Source organism: Homalodisca vitripennis, chromosome 3, assembly GCF_021130785.1.
Source record: "Homalodisca vitripennis isolate AUS2020 chromosome 3, UT_GWSS_2.1, whole genome shotgun sequence".
NCBI lineage: Eukaryota > Metazoa > Arthropoda > Insecta > Hemiptera > Cicadellidae > Homalodisca > Homalodisca vitripennis.
In genome coordinates, this window is record NC_060209.1 from 4,805,963 (window position 1) to 4,826,632 (window position 20,670).

General features: G+C 42.2%; 1 protein-coding gene across 6 annotated transcripts in view; it reads right to left on the minus strand.

Moving 5' to 3' along the window:
• LOC124356541 (reticulon-1-A) overlaps positions 1-20,670 on the minus strand; it is a 163,161-nt gene that overhangs the window by 100,591 nt on the left and 41,900 nt on the right. The window contains exon 1 of one of the 6 annotated variants that reach the window (XM_046807603.1): positions 50-270. The exons of 4 other annotated variants lie outside the window; for them this stretch is intronic. In XM_046807603.1, coding sequence (XP_046663559.1) covers positions 50-128 — 79 coding nt within the window. In that variant the 5' untranslated portion in view covers positions 129-270. Of the gene's footprint in view, positions 1-49; positions 271-20,670 lie in introns of those variants that run through there. One more of the 6 variants, XM_046807601.1, reaches the window with a different exon arrangement.

Below are 20,670 nucleotides of genomic sequence, written 5' to 3' on the forward strand. Positions count from 1 at the left end.
CAAGTATAATGTGAGCCGAGTCAGGGCACTGAGGAGGATAGATATTTACATGGGTCTAGGAAGGAGAATGTGTCCGAGCCTGCAGGCTTGGTGGCGCCGTTGCTGGAGGTCACTTCTGTCGCATCCATGGTCTGGGGACTCCGCCGCACTGGACACAGAAGACACTGGACACTAGACACAAGCACGAGGTCGCGACTGTCTATGAGCAGTAGTACCGACACTGGCGCTGCAGCGGCGGGCCGAGACACCTCGCATCGATCTGCCGGTAGATAACACGGTCACTGGTACTCTGCCGGTACCTACCGTCACCTACCGTCTACAGGAAGATACACCAGAAATGTCGCAGTACACGTTTAGTGACCTTGTGCGTCTTGCGAGAAACATCATTTCCTGGGTATACGGTAAAGGAAGTCCTTACGAAAAGTCAATGAACTACGTATTTCTTACAACTATATGTGTATTATTATTGCGTTAATAAAACTAACTTCCTTTCTATCGTCTCTACTTCAGAGCCGGCAAAAAAGACACAGAAAAGTAGAAGGACACAGAAAGATAAATTAACCAATGGTTCATGACGATCGTATCCTTAGAATATGACTTTCAATATCCTTATTTTGGGGATTTGAATCGGTATTACTACAAACCCTAGGCAAGTATAAAATCATAACGGAAGAGAATAAACAAATAAATTACGCAAATAATTAATTAAGCGATCCCCAGCAGATGTAATAATCAAACCGCTAATCACTTATCCCATCTCGATTAACCTTACCCATCCCACCCTAAAGTTGTTTAATTCAGTAGCTAAAATAACTGGACCATTATATTGATTTTTCTTATATTTTTACTATAAACAGTAGCGAGTATTATCATGCCGGAAAGTTTTGGCAAATACAATCCACCCCCCCTCCCACAACAACTATGACAAAGGTCTATTTCAAATCAAACAAACTTTAGTGGTAAAAGGTTTAGAATAAATGTAGACACATAAAACATTTGTTCTGAAACAGCAACAAGAGCTTGGAGACACAACGCAATGATGTTAAGAATATAGGTTGGGTATTGAATATTTACTTCTTAACGCGAACAATGTATGCCAAGGCACATGTGAGTGTATCAGAAAACAGATATCGAAAACAGAGCAAGAAGCAATTATACCCGATTAAAGAAAGGCTGATACCGCCCATAGAGCTTCAACTGTCAACACTGTAGAGTTGCCCAAGAAGCTGAATGTTCTGACTGTCAAGGTATCCGAAACTACAATATTTACGTTACGAACCTCCAAACATTAAGTGACCAAACACAACCACAGCTGGCTCCAACACTCAAATACCGTGTCCCTACACAGTGTGCTGCGGGGACTTCAACTGTCAACACTGTAGAGTTGCCCAAGAAGCTGAATGTTCTGACTGTCAAGGTATCCGAAACTACAATATTTACGTTATGAACGTTACGAGCCTCCAAACATTAAGTGACCAAACACAACCACAGCTGGCTCCAACACTCAAATACCGTGTCCCTACACAGTGTGCTGCGGGGACTTCAACTGTCAACACTGTAGAGTTGCCCAAGAAGCTGAATGTTCTGACTGTCAAGGTATCCGAAACTACAATATTTACGTTACGAACCTCCAAACATTAAGTGACCAAACACAACCACAGCTGGCTCCAACACTCAAATACCGTGTCCCTACACAGTGTGCTGCGGGGATTTCAACTGTCAACACTGTAGAGTTGCCCAAGAAGCTGAATGTTCTGACTGTCAAGGTATCCGAAACTACAATATTTACGTTACGAACCTCCAAACATTAAGTGACCAAACACAACCACAGCTGGCTCCAACACTCAAACACCGTGTCCCTACACAGTGTGATGGGGGGACTTCAACTGTCAACACTGTAGAGTTGCTCAAGAAGCTGAATGTTCTGACTGTCAAGGTATCCGAAACTACAATATTTACGTTATGAACGTTACGAGCCTCCAAACATTAAGTGACCAAACACAACCACAGCTGGCTCCAACACACAAATACCGTGTCCCTACACAGTGTGCTGCGGGGACTTCAACTGTCAACACTGTAGAGTTGCTCAAGAAGCTGAATGTTCTGACTGTCAAGGTATCCGAAACTACAATATTTACGTTATGAACGTTACGAGCCTCCAAACATTAAGTGACCAAACACAACCACAGCTGGCTCCAACACACAAATACCGTGTCCCTACACAGTGTGCTGCGGGGACTTCAACTGTCAACACTGTAGAGTTGCCCAAGAAGCTGAATGTTCTGACTGTCAAGGTATCCGAAACTACAATATTACGTTATGAACGTTACGAGCCTCCAAACATTAAGTGACCAAACACAATCACAGCTGGCTCCAACACACAAATACCGTGTCCCTACACAGTGTGCTGCGGGGACTTCAACCAACATCACCAATGTGTCCAACGATAATGGCTCAAGTCTTGAGAACTGAACGGAATATAACTTTATATATATACACAACATTCCAGTCAGGCCATAAGCAAGTTATTGCCCAACATGCAATATTGCCAGTTATTACATGTTACGCCCCAATATGGATGAATTCCCCCAAACCAACACTTGCCTAACCTCGAACTCGTGGATAGCACGAGTTCTATATCCATCATACGATATTTTCTTTGAATAAAGTTGAATTTACTATAAGGCTACAGATCAACCATCCCCATACTAAATTACTCTGAAAATCCCCATGAAAGCACACTCTGCGTGCTTTCATCAAGTCACTATGGTCACCTATAAGTAGCTTGATGTGTCACCTAAAGTATATGTGGGTGGATACAGTGCTTGCAATGTCACGTGACTGCGGGATCGGCTACAGATCAACCATCCCCATACTAAATTACTCTGAAAATCCCCATGAAAGCACACTCTGCGTGCTTTCATCAAGTCACTATGGTCACCTATAAGTAGCTTGATGTGTCACCTAAAGTATGTGGGTGGATACAGTGCTTGCAATGTCACGTGACTGCGGGATCGGCTACAGATCAACGATCCCCATACTAAATTACTCTGAAAATCCCCATGAAAGCACACTCTGCGTGCTTTCATCAAGTCACTATGGTCACCTATAAGTAGCTTGATGTGTCACCTAAAGTATGTGGGTGGATACAGTGCTTGCAATGTCACGTGACTGCGGGATCGGCTACAGATCAACCATCCCCATACTAAATTACTCTGAAAATCCCCATGAAAGCATACTCTGCGTGCTTTCATCAAGTCACTATGGTCACCTATAAGTAGCTTGATATGTCACCTAAAGTATGTGGGTGGATACAGTGCTTGCAATGTCACGTGACTGCGGGATCGGCTACAGATCAACGATCCCCATAATAAATCACTCACTGTACTCTTCATCAAGTCACTATGGTCACCTATAAGTAGCTTGATATGTCACCTAAAGTATGTGGGTGGATACAGTGCTTGCAATGTCACGTGACTGCGGGATCGGCTACAGATCAACGATCCCCATAATAAATCACTCACTGTACTCTTCATCAAGTCACTATGGCCACCAATAATTGGCTTGAATGGTTCACCTATGTGGGTGGATACAATGTCACGTGACTGCGGGGTCGGCTACAGATCAACGATCCCCATAATAAATCACTCACTGTACTCTTCATCAAGTCACTATGGCCATCAATAATTGGCTTGAATGGTTCACCTATGTGGGTGGATACAATGTCACGTGACTGCGGGGTCGGCTGCAGATCACCGATTCCAATAATAAATCACTCACTGTACTCTTCATCAAGTCACTATGGCCACCAATAATTGGCTTGAATGGTTCACCTATGTGGGTGGATACAATGTCACGTGACTGCGGGATCGGCTACAGATCAACGATCCCCATAATAAATCACTCACTGTACTCTTCATCAAGTCACTATGGCCACCAATAATTGGCTTGAATGGTTCACCTATGTGGGTGGATACAATGTCACGTGACTGCGGGGTCGACTGCAGATCACCGATTCCAATAATAAATCACTCACTGTACTCTTCATCAAGTCACTATGGCCACCAATAATTGGCTTGAATGGGTCACCTATGAGGGTGGATACAATGTCACGTGACTGCGGGGTCGGCTGCAGATCACCGATCCCCATAATAAATCACTCACTGTACTCTTCATCAAGTCACTATGGCCACCAATAATTGGCTTGAATGGTTCACCTATGAGGGTGGATACAATGTCACGTGACTGCGGGGTCGGCTGCAGATCACCGATTCCAATAATAAATCACTCACTGTACTCTTCATCAAGTCACTATGGCCACCAATAATTGGCTTGAATGGTTCACCTATGATGGTGGATACAATGTCACGTGACTGCAGGGTCGGCTGCAGATCACCGATTCCAATAATAAATCACTCACCGTAATCTGCGTGCTTTCATCAAGACACTACGGCCCCCATAATTGGCTTGAATGATTCAACTACGTAAGGGAGATCAAATTTTTCTTTATTTTATTCACTGATACCGTTTTTAGGACGTAGAGATGTTTAAATATTAGGATAAACTTTATACTGTCAAAACGGGCCATATAACTTACAAACATCCATTCAATGTCGTAGTTTAAGGAGTAATGATAATCACTCTATTATTATAAACGATGTATGGACAACCATTACCAATCATGGTTAGGAAATTCATTCTAACCCAGAGTGTACAAATACTCATTATAATGTTGCCGAATTTCCAATTGAGCCTTTGTGAAATTGCGGGGAGGGGGGAGAAGACACGGATAACATAATTACTTATTAAATTAAAGGGTTTAATGCCAATCTCCTTACTGGTAGTTATTCGTGGCAAGGACATAATAATTTCAAATTTATACAGAATTATTGTCAAGGAACAAAGGGTTTCATGCCAATCACCTTACTGGTAGTTATTCGTGGCAAGGACATAATAATTTCACATTTATACAGAATTATTGTCAAGGAACAAAGGGTTTCATGCCAATCACCTTACTGGTAGTTATACGTGGCAAGGACATAATAATTTCACATTTATACAGAATTATTGTCAAGGAACAAAGGGTTTCATGCCAATCTCCTTACTGGTAGTTATTCGTGGCAAGGACATAATAATTTCACATTTATACAGAATTATTGTCAAGGAACAAAGGGTTTCATGCCAATCTCCTTACTGGTAGTTATTCGTGGCAAGGACATAATAATTTCACATTTATACAGAATTATTGTCAAGTAACAAAGGGTTTCATGCCAATCACCTTACTGGTAGTTATTCGTGGCAAGGACATAATAATTTCACATTTATACAGAATTATTGTCAAGGAACAAAGGGTTTCATGCCAATCACCTTACTGGTAGTTATTCGTGGCAAGGACATAATAATTTCACATTTATACAGAATTATTGTCAAGGAACAAAGGGTTTCATGCCAATCTCCTTACTGGTAGTTATTCGTGGCAAGGACATAATAATTTCACATTTATACAGAATTATTGTCAAGGAACAGAGGGTTTCATGCCAATCACCTTACTGGTAGTTATTCGTGGCAAGGACATAATAATTTCACATTTATACAGAATTTTCCAGCAACGGAAAAAGGTGTTTTCTTATATTATAAATCTTTAACTTTGAAATAAGTTTGTCATAATACATTACATCTGGATTAAAATTTCAGGAAGGTACGAGTTTATTTTTATACAGGTTACTTTGGAAGTGATGTATAATTAATTATAGTACAATTGTTATAAAGTGTATTGATAACGTTGTATCGTTGATTAATCATTGCAGATATAACTAAACTTGTGGTATAACTGGATAAGACATGAAAGCAATTCGCGCCTGGCGATCACCTGCATTAAACAATCTTACAGCAGTGTATGGCGTGTCGTCTACCACAAGGATGAAGGCGTTGCGTGATCTGATGTAGATTTACTATTATCGCTTGTCAGATAATCCTGCCCTACGTATGGGATACTACACAACCTTAGGGGCGTTTTGATAACACTCCGTAGTATTAATTTTCAAGTACTAAACTTTATGTCTATAATCTTACAGACCTTATACATATTTACTTCAGACCTTATATATATTAACTTCAGTCATAATTGTAACGACTTATTTCCTTCATAGCGATTCTTCCATGTTTTTACTTGTTTTAAGCGAGAGCCTTGATTATGAAACCTTCAGAAATACCTTACTACTAAGCGTGTAATCCACGACCAACACGCCGCCTACCAGCAAAGTTCCTAAGGTCGTGCTAAAGCTTCCAGCAGTAGCCACCAGGTGGCAGCGCTGTCCAATGTGCCTTTACCAATCGATGTTGCACCGCCCCACCACAGGGATCACGAACAACACTGTATAGCAAACAGTGGTGCAACACTGCAGCGCCCCGCCCTGTGCCGTATTGATAACATTGTTTAATTCGGAGCTATCGACATTCCACTGTAATTTGCCTCTCGGTGGAGCCGTGTTCTTATTAAAACACATTTTAGTGTCGTTTGGGGACATACGAGTAATCATTTCTCGATCGCAAAATATAGAACAGCTTAATTCACACTGATCACAAGGAAAATATAATTTGTTTTGTAACAAGCAAATATATTTTTTAATTGACATAATGTGATTTTTTGATTGAGAGATCAAACAACAGTTAAAATCTAGAAAATGGACTGCATTATTTTCATAAAATGCACCACAATCACATCACAAAGAAAAAATCAATGGCAAATAATAAACACTGCACTAAATGGTCACATTTGAAACATCGTTTAAGTTGCGTGGCTTGTCGTCGTTCAGCCAGTAGCGTACACTCGGTACGTTATTGTTCTTACTGAAGCATAGGTTATAAGGTTCAAGATGATAAAGTGTTACGTAATAAGGTGTCTAGTAACGACATTGTTGTACTGGTAACAATTAATGATGAATGCATCTTCCGTTCCTACTCAATCTACCTTCGCTCCGATTTCGCCGTAGGTATAAGTAACAACATCTGACATTACTTATCTAGCAAACTGTAAATTTACGTAGACAAAATTGCTCTGTTGACTCCCAGACCGAGAACTCATATATCTCTTAGAATTAGAAGTATTACTAAACAACAGATTATGCAATGTTTGTTAGTGTGCCTGATATACTTGCCCGTATGTCAGTATGAACTGGCAAAAAAATCCCTAGTAAAACTCTTACAACAAACTGGTAATTTTTTGCTAAATGTTCTTGTAAAATTTGTATGTATATAACTAGTGCAGTCATTGAAGCATTGTTGGTCCGAATTTTTTTACTGTGAACCGAATTGCATAAAATTTTGGAATTAGGTTCATCTTACCCTTAACTTTAAAAGTGAAAATGATTTGAACTCCGCAACCACCCTGGGGGTGGTTGCCACCCCTTCTCGGGATTGAATTTATTTTTTTCAAAATAACCTCGGATATCGATAGAAGGCCTACTTTTAAGCAAAAAATCATCTATAACGTTTTTCGAAAAATCCAATATTTTTCAAGTTATTGGCAATTGAAAATTCGCAATTTTTTCACGTTTTTCATCAGTTTTTTGCAAATATCTCCAAAAATATACGTTTTATCGAAAATTTTATAAAGAACACAATTGTAGCAGGTAAAACAATGAACAATTTTGTTTTTTATAAAGTATTCTAAGTGCAATATTAAGCTAGATATTAAAAATCAAAGCCGTTTTTTTATTTTGTCTGAAATTTAATCGATGTGGTCAATGCCATCTAGCGGCGAGCAGATGCATTTTAGGCATTCTAATAAAAAAGAGTTTTATTGTGCTTGAAATAAGATTTAAAATGAGCACTATTAAAAGTCTATTGCACGTAAAATGAGTGAGCTGTATTGCAAATAAGAGGAGCATCTAATGTTTTTTTTTTTTTTTTAATCAATGGGTTTCATAAGTGCCATTTCCACCAAAATTAAAATTAATCGTATTCCGCCTAGAATCAACTTTATTATGAAGAGTTTAATAGATTGTATCAGTTTGGCTGCTTCAGGACACATATTTTTCAAAAAAGTCACGATTAAAAAAAAAATTCAAATTTTTACAAAACTACCTTTTTTCATAATATCTCAAAAATGACGACATATACGAATAAAAGTGTAGGTATGAAAAATGTGGGTATATTTCTGACAAACAATTTGGATTTTTTGATTTTTCTGTAAAACAAAAATTTACGGAAATATGATTGTTTAAAGAGCGCGTGGCAGTGCAATCACAGCCTCTCTTAAGCGCTTTAAACCCTTCACCGATTGAGAAAAAGGTTTTTTACTATATATTGCAATGTTGTAGCTCTCTTAATTATCTTTACAATGGTTTTTTATAAATTGTGATAGCATGAAAATTGAAGGAGTTATGGTCAAAAAACTTATCATATGTTTTTCTACTTAGTAACTGAAAATTTCGGACTGTGAATATTTGGAGCAATGTGAAAGTACGCAGTATAATAGAGACCCAAAACTATTGTAATGTGTATATATATACATAATATGAGCTCATATGAATACATACCAACTTTCTTATATGTATATATAACACATTTGAGTGATTTTTGTATAATTTGTAAATATTTTATCCAATAAATGGCAGTTTTTTTACTCTAAATTAAATTATTTTTAAATAATATGTAATCATATATATTTACTGTTTTAATTTAGGGGTGGTTTTAAGGGTAGAAAAGCTTAAGAATATCATAATCATTTTCGAGAGTGTGGAATAATATTTAAATCCTTTTCATTTTATCAGAAAAAAAAATTTTAACAATTTTTTTATTAAGGGGTAGTTTTCAAGGGTTGAAAGGGGGTTAAAAATTTCATAATTATTATAGAAAATATAAAATATTACTAACTCTATACTTACATCTTTTTATATCATACCAAAGTATTTTTTTGTGATTTTTTTCAATTTAGGGGTTGTTTGAAAGGGTTGTAAGATGTTCAAGGGGTTGAAAATGATTTTAATATGAGGTAATTGTGTTAGAAAACACTTTAAAATTTCACCACTTACTATTAAACATGTTTTCTAGCGATAAAATGGCTCAATGTCGATTTTTCCATTAAGGGGTTGTTTACACCCCTTAAAAATAATAGGCGGAGTTCAGATCATTTTCACTTTTGAAGTTAAGGGTAAGATGAGCCTAATTCCAAAATTTCATGCAAATCGGTTCACAGTAAAAAAATTCGGAGGTAAGACCGTATTTTTCGCTTCAATGACTGCACTAAGAAAATCAAGTTATTAGTTGTAACAAAGTGAATCTTCGAACGCAACAGGAATAGTTAAGTCGTGTTTAAAACTCAAGTAGATGGAGTACTGACACAATATTTCACATTTTTATGGCAAAAGATTAAGGAGTTGACTCATATCTTACATTGTGATATGCATATCAATGGAACAAAGGTGAGTTTACAGTAGATTAGATAAAAACTCAAAATGATATTTCGATTGCACTTGCAACATTAAATTACACAGACATTCTACGTTTCGAATGAGTAGGAATGTAGCGTTTTTTCGTCTGTTTAATTAACTCCAATCAACGTTTTATATAATTATTGATTGGTTATTCTGAAACGATTTTAATGCATTACTTTGAACTCAAAAATTATTACAGATTGATAGAATTGAACAAAATTATGCTGTTCTTAAAAATCAATCCGTGTTGATATCCGCTTCAACCACTCTTATTTACAAGTAGCCTACAAAGAGCTGCCAACTGTAAGGTACAAATACCAGGTGTGGGATCGGTTTTGCTCATTGTGAATCCCAATATCCCTGTACTTATTTATAAACTCTCACTCTAAGAAGATAAGTAAGAATAGGAAGCGGAAGCGGAGATAAATAGGAAATCGGGGCTAGAGGAAAGTATTTTTTGTCGTGTTCCCAGGATACCTTATTAGTTAGTATCCTCAACCTTATCAATCGTATCAAGTGTAACCGCAATCCCTATACAGTATATGGGTTGGCTGGACTTCACTGTGTTGTACAGTTGGAGGAATTTAGCTGTGCTCGTAGGACCCTAATACTACCCTTTCAACAAGTAAACGCTATCTGTGTGGCGGGTTGCGTTTACGTGCCATCCGCTGAGATGAAAGCGTAACAATCGCTTTAACGACTTTAATTATACTAACGATTTCGATTTGTAGATTAGTATTGACAAATACGATATTTTCAAAAACACGTTAAAGAACACTATAACAACGGAAACACAAGGATAAGTCCTATTATTGCTATTATTTGGTATTATCTTATTATTTAATTCCACCACAATCAGCACTGTCACAAAACAGACTGATTTTAGCGAGTGTGGTGGGTTATTTGGGCCAATACAATTCCTGAAAGAAGGGTTTTATCCATGAGTCACAGGAAATGTTTTCGGGACGCAGCGCATAACGCTACCCCGCCACCCCTCCCGCCTATCACCACACACTCAAGGTCACGCGCGCAGCTAAATTCCTCGAACTGTACAGACAGGCTTTTATCAGAGAAAAATAAGTCATATATTGAATGTAAAAAATCCATCTCAAATTTTCTATACGTTGCCATGTTGATATTTATTTGTATGTTATACAATTTTTCTATTTCATAAAAAAGACATGAAAATAATTTATACTTAATTACACAGGAAATGCAATTATTTAGTGTGAGGCTCAGTTCTACACTGCGTACCGACCCGGACGATCCGTGACGTGCCGTGACGTGACGTGACGTGCCGTGACATGACGTTCCGCCACGGTGTGGCCAGTACTTTATCGATCAGACGCCGAACCCGCATCGCTTTTCACGGTATTGAAGGCAAGGCCAAACGTTTTGTCCGTGAACCATTGTTTTCTGGCCGTGGAGTGACGTGGCGTGCCGTGACATGACGTTCCGCCACGGTGTGGCCAGTACTTTATCGATCAGACGCCGAACCCGCATCGCTTTTCACGGTATTGACGGCAAGGCCAAACGTTTTGTCCGTGAACCATTGTTTTCTGGCCGTGGAGTGACGTGGCGTGCCGTGACATGACGTTCCGCCACGGTGTGGCCAGTACTTTATCGATCAGACGCCGAACCCGCATCGCTTTTCACGGTATTGACGGCAAGGCCAAACGTTTTGTTCGCAAACCATTGTTTTCTGGCCGTGGCGTGGGTTGACGATTCCTCTAACCTTCTTGCAGTTCTAGCTTTTTAATGCAAAACATATGTACAATTTTAACATTGAATATAAACCTTCAACTGAGAAATTTGTCGGTTAGTATTTAATTATTCGTTAATGCATTATATATTTCTTTCCAGGCAGTTGTAAATAGTTTGTGTTTTATTAAAAAAAAGGAAATCGAAATAACTAAATTATATTACAAATAGTAATTATAACAAAACTATTGACGTTCAATAACGTAACTATTATTTTGGAATCATGTCTAAATTCTACTAACAATTTGCTCTACAATTGTACTCATCTAATATTGTTCGCTATTTTTCAGACCGAACTCCAGCATTAAGACATTATGAGGTCATCTGTAAAGTGTCTCGAGTTTGACGTTATCAAGAGATAAATTAGCTGACCGATAAAGAGAATGATATATTAATGAGTATAATCTCTGCACCTTCATAGAAATTGAGTACTATAACCTAGTAGAATAGCTCGTAAGTCATAAATATATTAAATCTCATTTTGTAATTAACTATTCTCTCGAGAACGTACTCCGTGTGTAAAACTGTATCAAAAAGACGTGGGTAGCCTAAAGCGTACTCAGAACCTCCATTCTGTACAGGTATAGGCCGACTCATGCAGCGCAAGCATATCAGGCACCATTCCCTCTCCAGTCTACTCGAAAGCACGTGGTACAGTCCAAACCAAAATACGTGCTGTCATACGTGGGGACGACTTGTATTGTCAGTCACACGTTGATTTTGGAACGGGCTGTGCTAGGCCGTGCCACGAGAGGGGTAGGGGATAACCTGTGGGGGGAACATATCACCCTCCCCTCACCGCGCTTCCTGCCAAATGGTTGCGTCTGCAATAGACGCTGGATTGGTTGTACAACATTGTTTGGCCTTCTTAGAGAGGTGATTCTGACACGGACGGCCATAAAAGTGAATTGAGATTCAAGTAATGAGGCTTACATTATAACTAAACCCTTTGTGCGCTGGCGGCATCAGCCCAGTGGGAATAATAAGTTATGTAAGAGGCAGCGGTGCGATAAAAGCTTGCCTCAGATATCGATATGCAACTGCTGGAGACCCCTCTAGCGCGACAAGCAACCCTTCTCTCGGCTGTAGTGCAGGTATATGACTGCCAATACATGTCAGAGTCAGGACACATTCAGACGGTCTATCCGAATATTCAGTTTCCATACTCCAAAGTGAATTAATGTTTACTGGAATAAGCTTTTTAGAAAATGTCTTTTGTTACACCAAAACATATCTTCCTGTTTCAATGATATTTTATTTTTACTTCCGCAATAAACAAGAAAAGTACCATATGAATTAATAACACCATAAGATTCCATAGTTTCTCCCATGTGATTGATAGTTGTCGCACCGGCGAATAAAATGTTAATAGGTTTCATATTTAAATTTAACATACACATAATTGTGGAACCAGTTATGTACGCTCGCATTATAATAAGGTTCGCTTTTGGAATCATGCCGGGAGTCTCTAAGTTATATTAATTAACTCAACTATTTCCTTTAGAATTTTACTTGTCGTATTATTGCCTCTTTTTCTTCAGATCAAACTTTAATATTAAGATTTTTTAGTGTTCATCGCTATGATCTCTCTCGAGTTTGATGTCATCAAGATATAAATCACCTGACCACATAAATTAATATCGCCGTACGATTACATAGTTGCCGCCAAACGACCGACAGGTGGCGCACCGACGCGACGTTGAAACTTCTGAACACGCTTTGAATTAACCCACTAAACGACGAATAAGCGTGATGGGTGTCGTGTATGATATTGTCAGCAAGTTTAACTGCTCCTTAGCCAGAATCAATATTGGTGTTTTATTCTTAACCGAACTATGTCGCCATCCCTAAATCCTCATCTTCACTGAGACAAGAATCGGCCTAAACTGGTGGAGTGCACTGGGAGTGGCGCGAACAATCTCTATGTCTGCACTGGGAAGTGGCGGAAACAGTCTCTACTTGCACGGGGGAGTGGCGGGAACAGTCTCTACTTGCACGGGGGAGTGGCGGGAACAGTCTCTACTTGCACGGGGGAGTGGCGTGAACATTCTCTATTTGCACGGGGGAGTGGCGAGAACAGTCTCTACTTGCACGGGGGAGTGGCGAAAACAGTCTCTACTTGCACGGGGGAGTGGCGTGAACAGTCTCTACTTGCACGGGGGGAGTGGCGGGAACAGTCTCTACTTGCACGGGGGAGTGGCGTGAACAGTCTCTACTTGCACGGGGGAGTGGCGGGAACAGTCTCTACTTGCACGGGGGAGTGGCGGGAACAGTCTCTACTTGCACGGGGGAGTGGCGAGAACAGTCTCTACTTGCACGGGGGAGTGGCGAGAACAGTCTCTACTTGCACGGGGGAGTGGCGTGAACAGTCTCTACTTGCACGGGGGAGTGGCGTGAACAGTCTCTACTTGCAGGGGGGAGTGGCGGGAACAGTCTCTACTTGCACGGGGGAGTGACGGGAACAGTCTCTACTTGCACGGGGGAGTGGCGGGAACAGTCTCTACTTGCACGGTGGAGTGGCGTGAACAGTCTCTACTTGCACGGGGGAGTGGCGGGAACAGTCTCTACTTGCACGGGGGAGTGGCGTGAACAGTCTCTACTTGCACGGGGGAGTGGCGGGAACAGTCTCTACTTGCACGGGGGAGTGGCGGGAACAGTCTCTACTTGACGGGGGAGTGGCGGGAACAGTCTCTACTTGCACGGGGGAGTGGCGGGAACAGTCTCTACTTGCACGGGGGAGTGGCGGGAACAGTCTCTACTTGCACGGGGGAGTGGCGGGAACAGTCTCTACTTGCACGGGGAGTGGCGGGAACAGTCTCTACTTGCACGGGGGAGTGGCGGGAACAGTCTCTACTTGCACGGGGGAGTGGCGAGAACAGTCTCTACTTGCACGGGGGAGTGGCGGGAACAGTCTCTACTTGCACGGGGGAGTGGCGGGAACAGTCTCTACTTGCACGGGGGAGTGGCGGGAACAGTCTCTACTTGCACGGGGGAGTGGCGTGAACATTCTCTATTTGCACGGGGGAGTGGCGAGAACAGTCTCTACTTGCACGGGGGAGTGGCGAGAACAGTCTCTACTTGCACGGGGGAGTGGCGTGAACAGTCTCTATTTGCATGGGGGAGTGGCGTGAACAGTCTCTACTTGCACGGGGGAGTGGCGGGAACAGTCTCTACTTGCACGGGGGAGTGGCGGGAACAGTCTCTACTTGCACGGGGGAGTGGCGTGAACAGTCTCTACTTGCACGGGGGAGTGGCGAGAACAGTCTCTACTTGCACGGGGGAGTGGCGAGAACAGTCTCTACTTGCACGGGGGAGTGGCGTGAACAGTCTCTACTTGCACGGGGGAGTGGCGTGAACAGTCTCTACTTGCAGGGGGGAGTGACGGGAACAGTCTCTACTTGCACGGGGGAGTGGCGTGAACAGTCTCTACTTGCACGGGGGAGTGGCGGGAACAGTCTCTACTTGCACGGGGGAGTGGCGTGAACAGTCTCTACTTGCACGGGGGAGTGGCGGGAACAGTCTCTACTTGCACGGGGGAGTGGCGTGAACAGTCTCTACTTGCACGGGGGAGTGGCCGGAACAGTTTTATTTGCACTGGGGAGTAGCGAGAACAGTCCCTACCGGTCACTTGATCAGAATTCGATTTTTATATTGGTAGTACCCCACACTGCATTTAAGTAAAGAACAGTGGAAAGTGCCATTTAATACTTCATTATGTTTCTGGTATATGTGCAGACGTTGAGTTGAGATTTCTAGGGTTACATAATTTCAAACACTATTCATAAGAAAAGATAGAATAGCATGACGTAAGACGTTATAAAATCGCATTATACCCAATACTGAAATTGTAACAATGTGTTATTTTATTCACTTTCGTCAGCTCTACTGAGCTTTCTTCTACATTAGTTTCAAATTAAAATAAATTTCACGTTAGCAAGAAGTAGTAAAATATTGTTTTTATTACGTAAATGAAGTTACAGCTCGTATACAGACGAGACAGAATTTAGTAGAAGAGCGAATTATGATTCAATTATAACTGAAAAGTATGTTTAACACCGAATTGATAATTTTATAAATTAAATACTACCATCAACTTAATGGAAAAGGGACAAAATCCGAACTGTTGATCTTAATTTGACTGCAGACTAGAATTATTACACCACTAGGAGATTTAACCATGACGTAAGGAATGAGTGACTGACGCGCATTCGTGGAATGGGCTCAGCTGGAAATTCTCATCACTGTCCAACCGACTCGTCACATTCCTGGATCAGCTCGGAAAATACAATTAGCCAAACAAGGTGAGACAGACAGACAGACAGACGGGCGCGAGACTCCGCCTGTGTGTATTGATCCGCCACACAAGACCACGCTGTCTGGCGCCGCTCCGCCGGCACTTGGCTGCTGCATCAGGACATTTAGCCTGAATGAGAATGACAAACGTGTAATACATACAAACAACATACGGATGTAAAACAGATTGACTAGTTAAGTCACTCTTCGCAGAAATGAAGGGATGGACTTGTACCCTCCCGTGTTTTATCCGTCAGGTTACTAGATGCCCTAAGGTAGACATCTACCCTCAAGTCTAATCGAGATTATCATGTTTTCAGAAACTAAACAGTAGGAACCACTCTGTATATATTTTGGGTAAAAGACAAATACCGATACATTACAATTAATTAAACTGGTAGTTTGAGGAACATAAAATATTGCCAAACAACTTTAGAACTCGTATTTTAAAGCTGAAAATTCCTACAAGGAAAGTAAATATGTACAGAAAATGGGTTAATACATGTGACATAATTGGCTTGTCAGAGAACTGACACCGGGACACGTGGACGTTAGCTTCATGTCACTCGAACGAGACGACTTCCTAACGAACAGATGATGGATTTGGGTTAATACGTGTGACAAAACTGGCTTGTCAGAGAACTGACGCCGGGACACGTGGACGTTAGCTTCGTGTCACTCGAACGAGACGACTTCCTAACGAACAGATGATGGATTTGGGTTAATAAGTGTGACAAACCTGGCTTGTCAGAGAACTGACACCGGGACACGTGGACGTTAGCTTCGTGTCACTCGAACGAGACGACTTCCTAACGAACAGATGATGGATTTGGGTTAATACATGTGACATAATTGGCTTGTCAGAGAACTGACGCCGGGACACGTGGACGTTAGCTTCGTGTCACTCGAACGAGACGAGTTCCTAACGAACAGATGATGGATTTGGGTTAATAAGTGTGACACAACTGGTTTGTCAGAGAACTGACGCCGGGACACGTGGACGTTAGCTTCGTGTCACTCGAACGAGACGAGTTCCTAACGAACAGATGAAGGATTTGGGTTTAATAAGTGTGACACAACTGGTTTGTCAGAGAACTGACGCCGGGACACGTGGACGTTAGCTTCGTGTCACTCGAACGAGACGAGTTCCTAACGAACAGATGAAGGATTTGGGTTAATAAGTGTGACACAACTGGTTTGTCAGAGAACTGACGCCGGGACACGTGGACGTTAGCTTCGTGTCACTCGAACGAGACGACTTCCTAACGAACTGATGATGGATTTTGGGTTAATAAGTGTGACACAACTGGCTTGTCAGAGAACTGACGCCGGGACACGTGGACGTTAGCTTCGTGTCACTCGAACGAGACGACTTCCTAACGAACAGATGAAGGATTTGGGTTAATAAGTGTGACACAACTGGTTTGTCAGAGAACTGACGCCGGGACACGTGGACGTTAGCTTCGTGTCACTCGAACGAGACGACTTCCTAACGAACTGATGATGGATTTGGGTTAATAAGTGTGACACAACTGGCTTGTCAGAGAACTGACGCCGGGACACGTGGACGTTAGCTTCGTGTCACTCGAACGAGACGACTTCCTAACGAACAGATGATGGATTTGGGTTAATAAGTGTGACAAACCTGGCTTGTCAGAGAACTGACACCGGGACACGGGGACGTTAGCTTCGTGTCACTCGAACGGGACGACTTCCTAACGAACAGATGATGGATTTGGGTTAATAAATGTGACATAATTGGCTTGTCAGAGAACTGACGACTGGTACACGGGGACGTTAGCTTCGTGTCACTCGAACGAGACGACTTCCTAACGAACAGATGATGGATTTGGGTTAATACATGTGACATAATTGGCTTGTCAGAGAACTGACGACTGGTACACGGGAACGTTAGCTTCGTGTCACTCGAACGAGACGACTTCCTAACGAACTGATGATGGATTTGGGTTAATAAGTGTGACACAACTGGCTTGTCAGAGAACTGACGCCGGGACACGTGGACGTTAGCTTCGTGTCACTCGAACGAGACGACTTCCTAACGAACAGATGATGGATTTGGGTTAATAAGTGTGACAAACCTGGCTTGTCAGAGAACTGACACCGGGACACGGGGACGTTAGCTTCGTGTCACTCGAACGGGACGACTTCCTAACGAACAGATGATGGATTTGGGTTAATAAATGTGACATAATTGGCTTGTCAGAGAACTGACGACTGGTACACGGGGACGTTAGCTTCGTGTCACTCGAACGAGACGAGTTCCTAACGAACAGATGAAGGATTTGGGTTAATAAGTGTGACACAACTGGCTTGTCAGAGAACTGACGACTGGTACACGGGAACGTTAGCTTCGTGTCACTCGAACGAGACGACTTCCTAACGAACTGATGATGGATTTGGGTTAATAAGTGTGACACAACTTGCTTGTCAGAGAACTGACGCCGGGACACGTGGACGTTAGCTTCGTGTCACTCGAACGAGACGACTTCCTAACGAACAGATGATGGATTTGGGTTAATAAGTGTGACAAACCTGGCTTGTCAGAGAACTGACACCGGGACACGGGGACGTTAGCTTCGTGTCACTCGAACCAGACGACTTCCTAACGAACAGATGATGGATTTGGGTTAATAAATGTGACATAATTGGCTTGTCAGAGAACTGACGACTGGTACACGGGGACGTTAGCTTCGTGTCACTCGAACGAGACGAGTTCCTAACGAACAGATGAAGGATTTGGGTTAATAAGTGTGACACAACTGGCTTGTCAGAGAACTGACGCCGGGACACGTGGACGTTAGCTTCGTGCACTCGAACGAGACGACTTCCTAACGAACTGATGATGGATTTGGGTTAATAAGTGTGACACAACTGGCTTGTCAGAGAACTGACGCCGGGACACGTGGACGTTAGCTTCGTGTCACTCGAACGAGACGACTTCCTAACGAACAGATGATGGATTTGGGTTAATAAGTGTGACAAACCTGGCTTGTCAGAGAACTGACACCGGGACACGGGGACGTTAGCTTCGTGTCACTCGAACGAGACGACTTCCTAACGAACAGATGATGGATTTGGGTTAATATATGTGACATAATTGGCTTGTCAGAGAACTGAAGACTGGTACACGGGGACGTTAGCTTCGTGTCACTCGAACGAGACGACTTCCTAACGAACAGATGATGGATTTGGGTTAATACGTGTGACAAAACTGGCTTGTCAGAGAACTGACACCGGGACACGGGGACGTTAGCTTCGTGTCACTCGAGCGAGACGACTTCCTAACGAACAGATGGATTTGGAAACAATATACCGTACTGGGCATATTTAAAAGAAGCAAGTAGATTGTTCTTATTTCTCTACTATGGTCAATTTTAAATCGTGTGTGAAGTTGTCCTATAGTGATTACATGTTATAAGATTTCAAATCAAACATAATTGTACTAGTAGTGCAGCGTACTGGAGGAGACACAAGTATGTTCATGTCTATCCAGCACAGTGACCCGAGAACATCGCGATAGTGGAGCCATGACGAGCGATAGACGAGGTCTGGACACACGAGAGCAAAACAGGTGAGAAAGGGGTTAACCACGGCGGCGCCCACTGTGACCGGCCCTGCCCAGCCTGGACCGGTCGCAATGGACGGTTGTCCATTTGATCGTATGCATTTTGACAGAGTATAAAAGGCCGGTCCGGTCACAGTGGGCGCCGCCGTGCTTTAGAGGGGCGCATGTCCATACCAAACATGAGTGTCGTCATCATCGCGGAGAATCATAGTTCAGCCAAGTTTATGAGATTTCGTGATAACTCTATTATGCAAAAGGTAATATTTAAAATGCCAAACAATTGTAAGCCAGCAATTTACGGATATCAGTAAAGTAATGTATTATTTTACCAGGCGAAGTTAAGGCTAAAAAGCTCTCTCTAAACTTTACCTAACAGCCGGGCAGGCGAGCTGCTTGCAAGCACAGGATTGCCCAGCAGTCACACATCCAAGCAGCGGCCACGCTCCAAGTTGCTTGGTTCGGTTATCTCGCAATAACCGCTGTACCCGGTACACTGCGCCATTGGCTATGTGAGGCTCTGACCCACAATTCTTCTCAAGCAATCAGACGTTTAGCCTCCTTGAATTCTGAACTGTCACATATACAAGCAGCGGCCACGCTCCAAGTTGCTTGGTTCGGTTATCTCGCAATAACCGCTGTACCCGGTACACTGCGCCATTGGCTATGTGAGGCTCTGACCCACAATTCTTCTCAAGCAATCAGACGTTTAGCCTCCTTGAATTCTGAACTGTCACATATACAAGCAGCGGCCACGCTCCAAGTTGCTTGGTTCGGTTATCTCGCAATAACCGCTGTACCCGGTACACTGCGCCATTGGCTATGTGAGGCTCTGACCCACAATTCTTCTCAAGCAATCAGACGTTTAGCCTCCTTGAATTCTGAACTGTCACATATACAAGCAGCGGCCACGCTCCACGTTGCTTGGTTCGGTTATCTCGCAATAACCGCTGTACCCGGTACACTGCGCCATTGGCTATGTGAGGCTCTGACCCACAATTCTTCTCAAGCAATCAGACGTTTAGCCTCCTTGAATTCTGAACTGTCACACATACAAGCAGCGGCCACGCTCCACGTTGCTTGGTTCGGTTATCTCGCAATAACCGCTGTACCCGGTACACTGCGCCATTGGCTATGTGAGGCTCTGACCCACAATTCTTCTCAAGCAATCCGACGTTCAGCCTCCTTGCATTCTGAACTGCCACACATTCTAGAGGCAAAATGTCATTAATAAGATAAAAACTTTTGTGTCTTTGATCACTTTAAGTATTCAATTCCTAACAATATTTGTTGTGTCCACAAAGGTCACTCTTCTTTTTAAAAGAGCTAAATCTTGTAGGCAATCAAGAATATTTATATGCCGTAACTGGAATGTTTTATTGAAAAACTAAACATCTTCTATATATTTACAGTTTAGAGATACTGTAACCACACAAGGTCAGAGACAGCCTCCCCTCCACGTTATTATTAGTCTCGCATCACAGCGCCCCGAGGGATTGTGTTTCCTGCCCCAAGTTTGCCCTTTGCTCAACACGACTCTAAGCTCCAACTTCACCACCTTTTCTGCAATGCGCTTTATCTTTAAAAGAAAAAGTT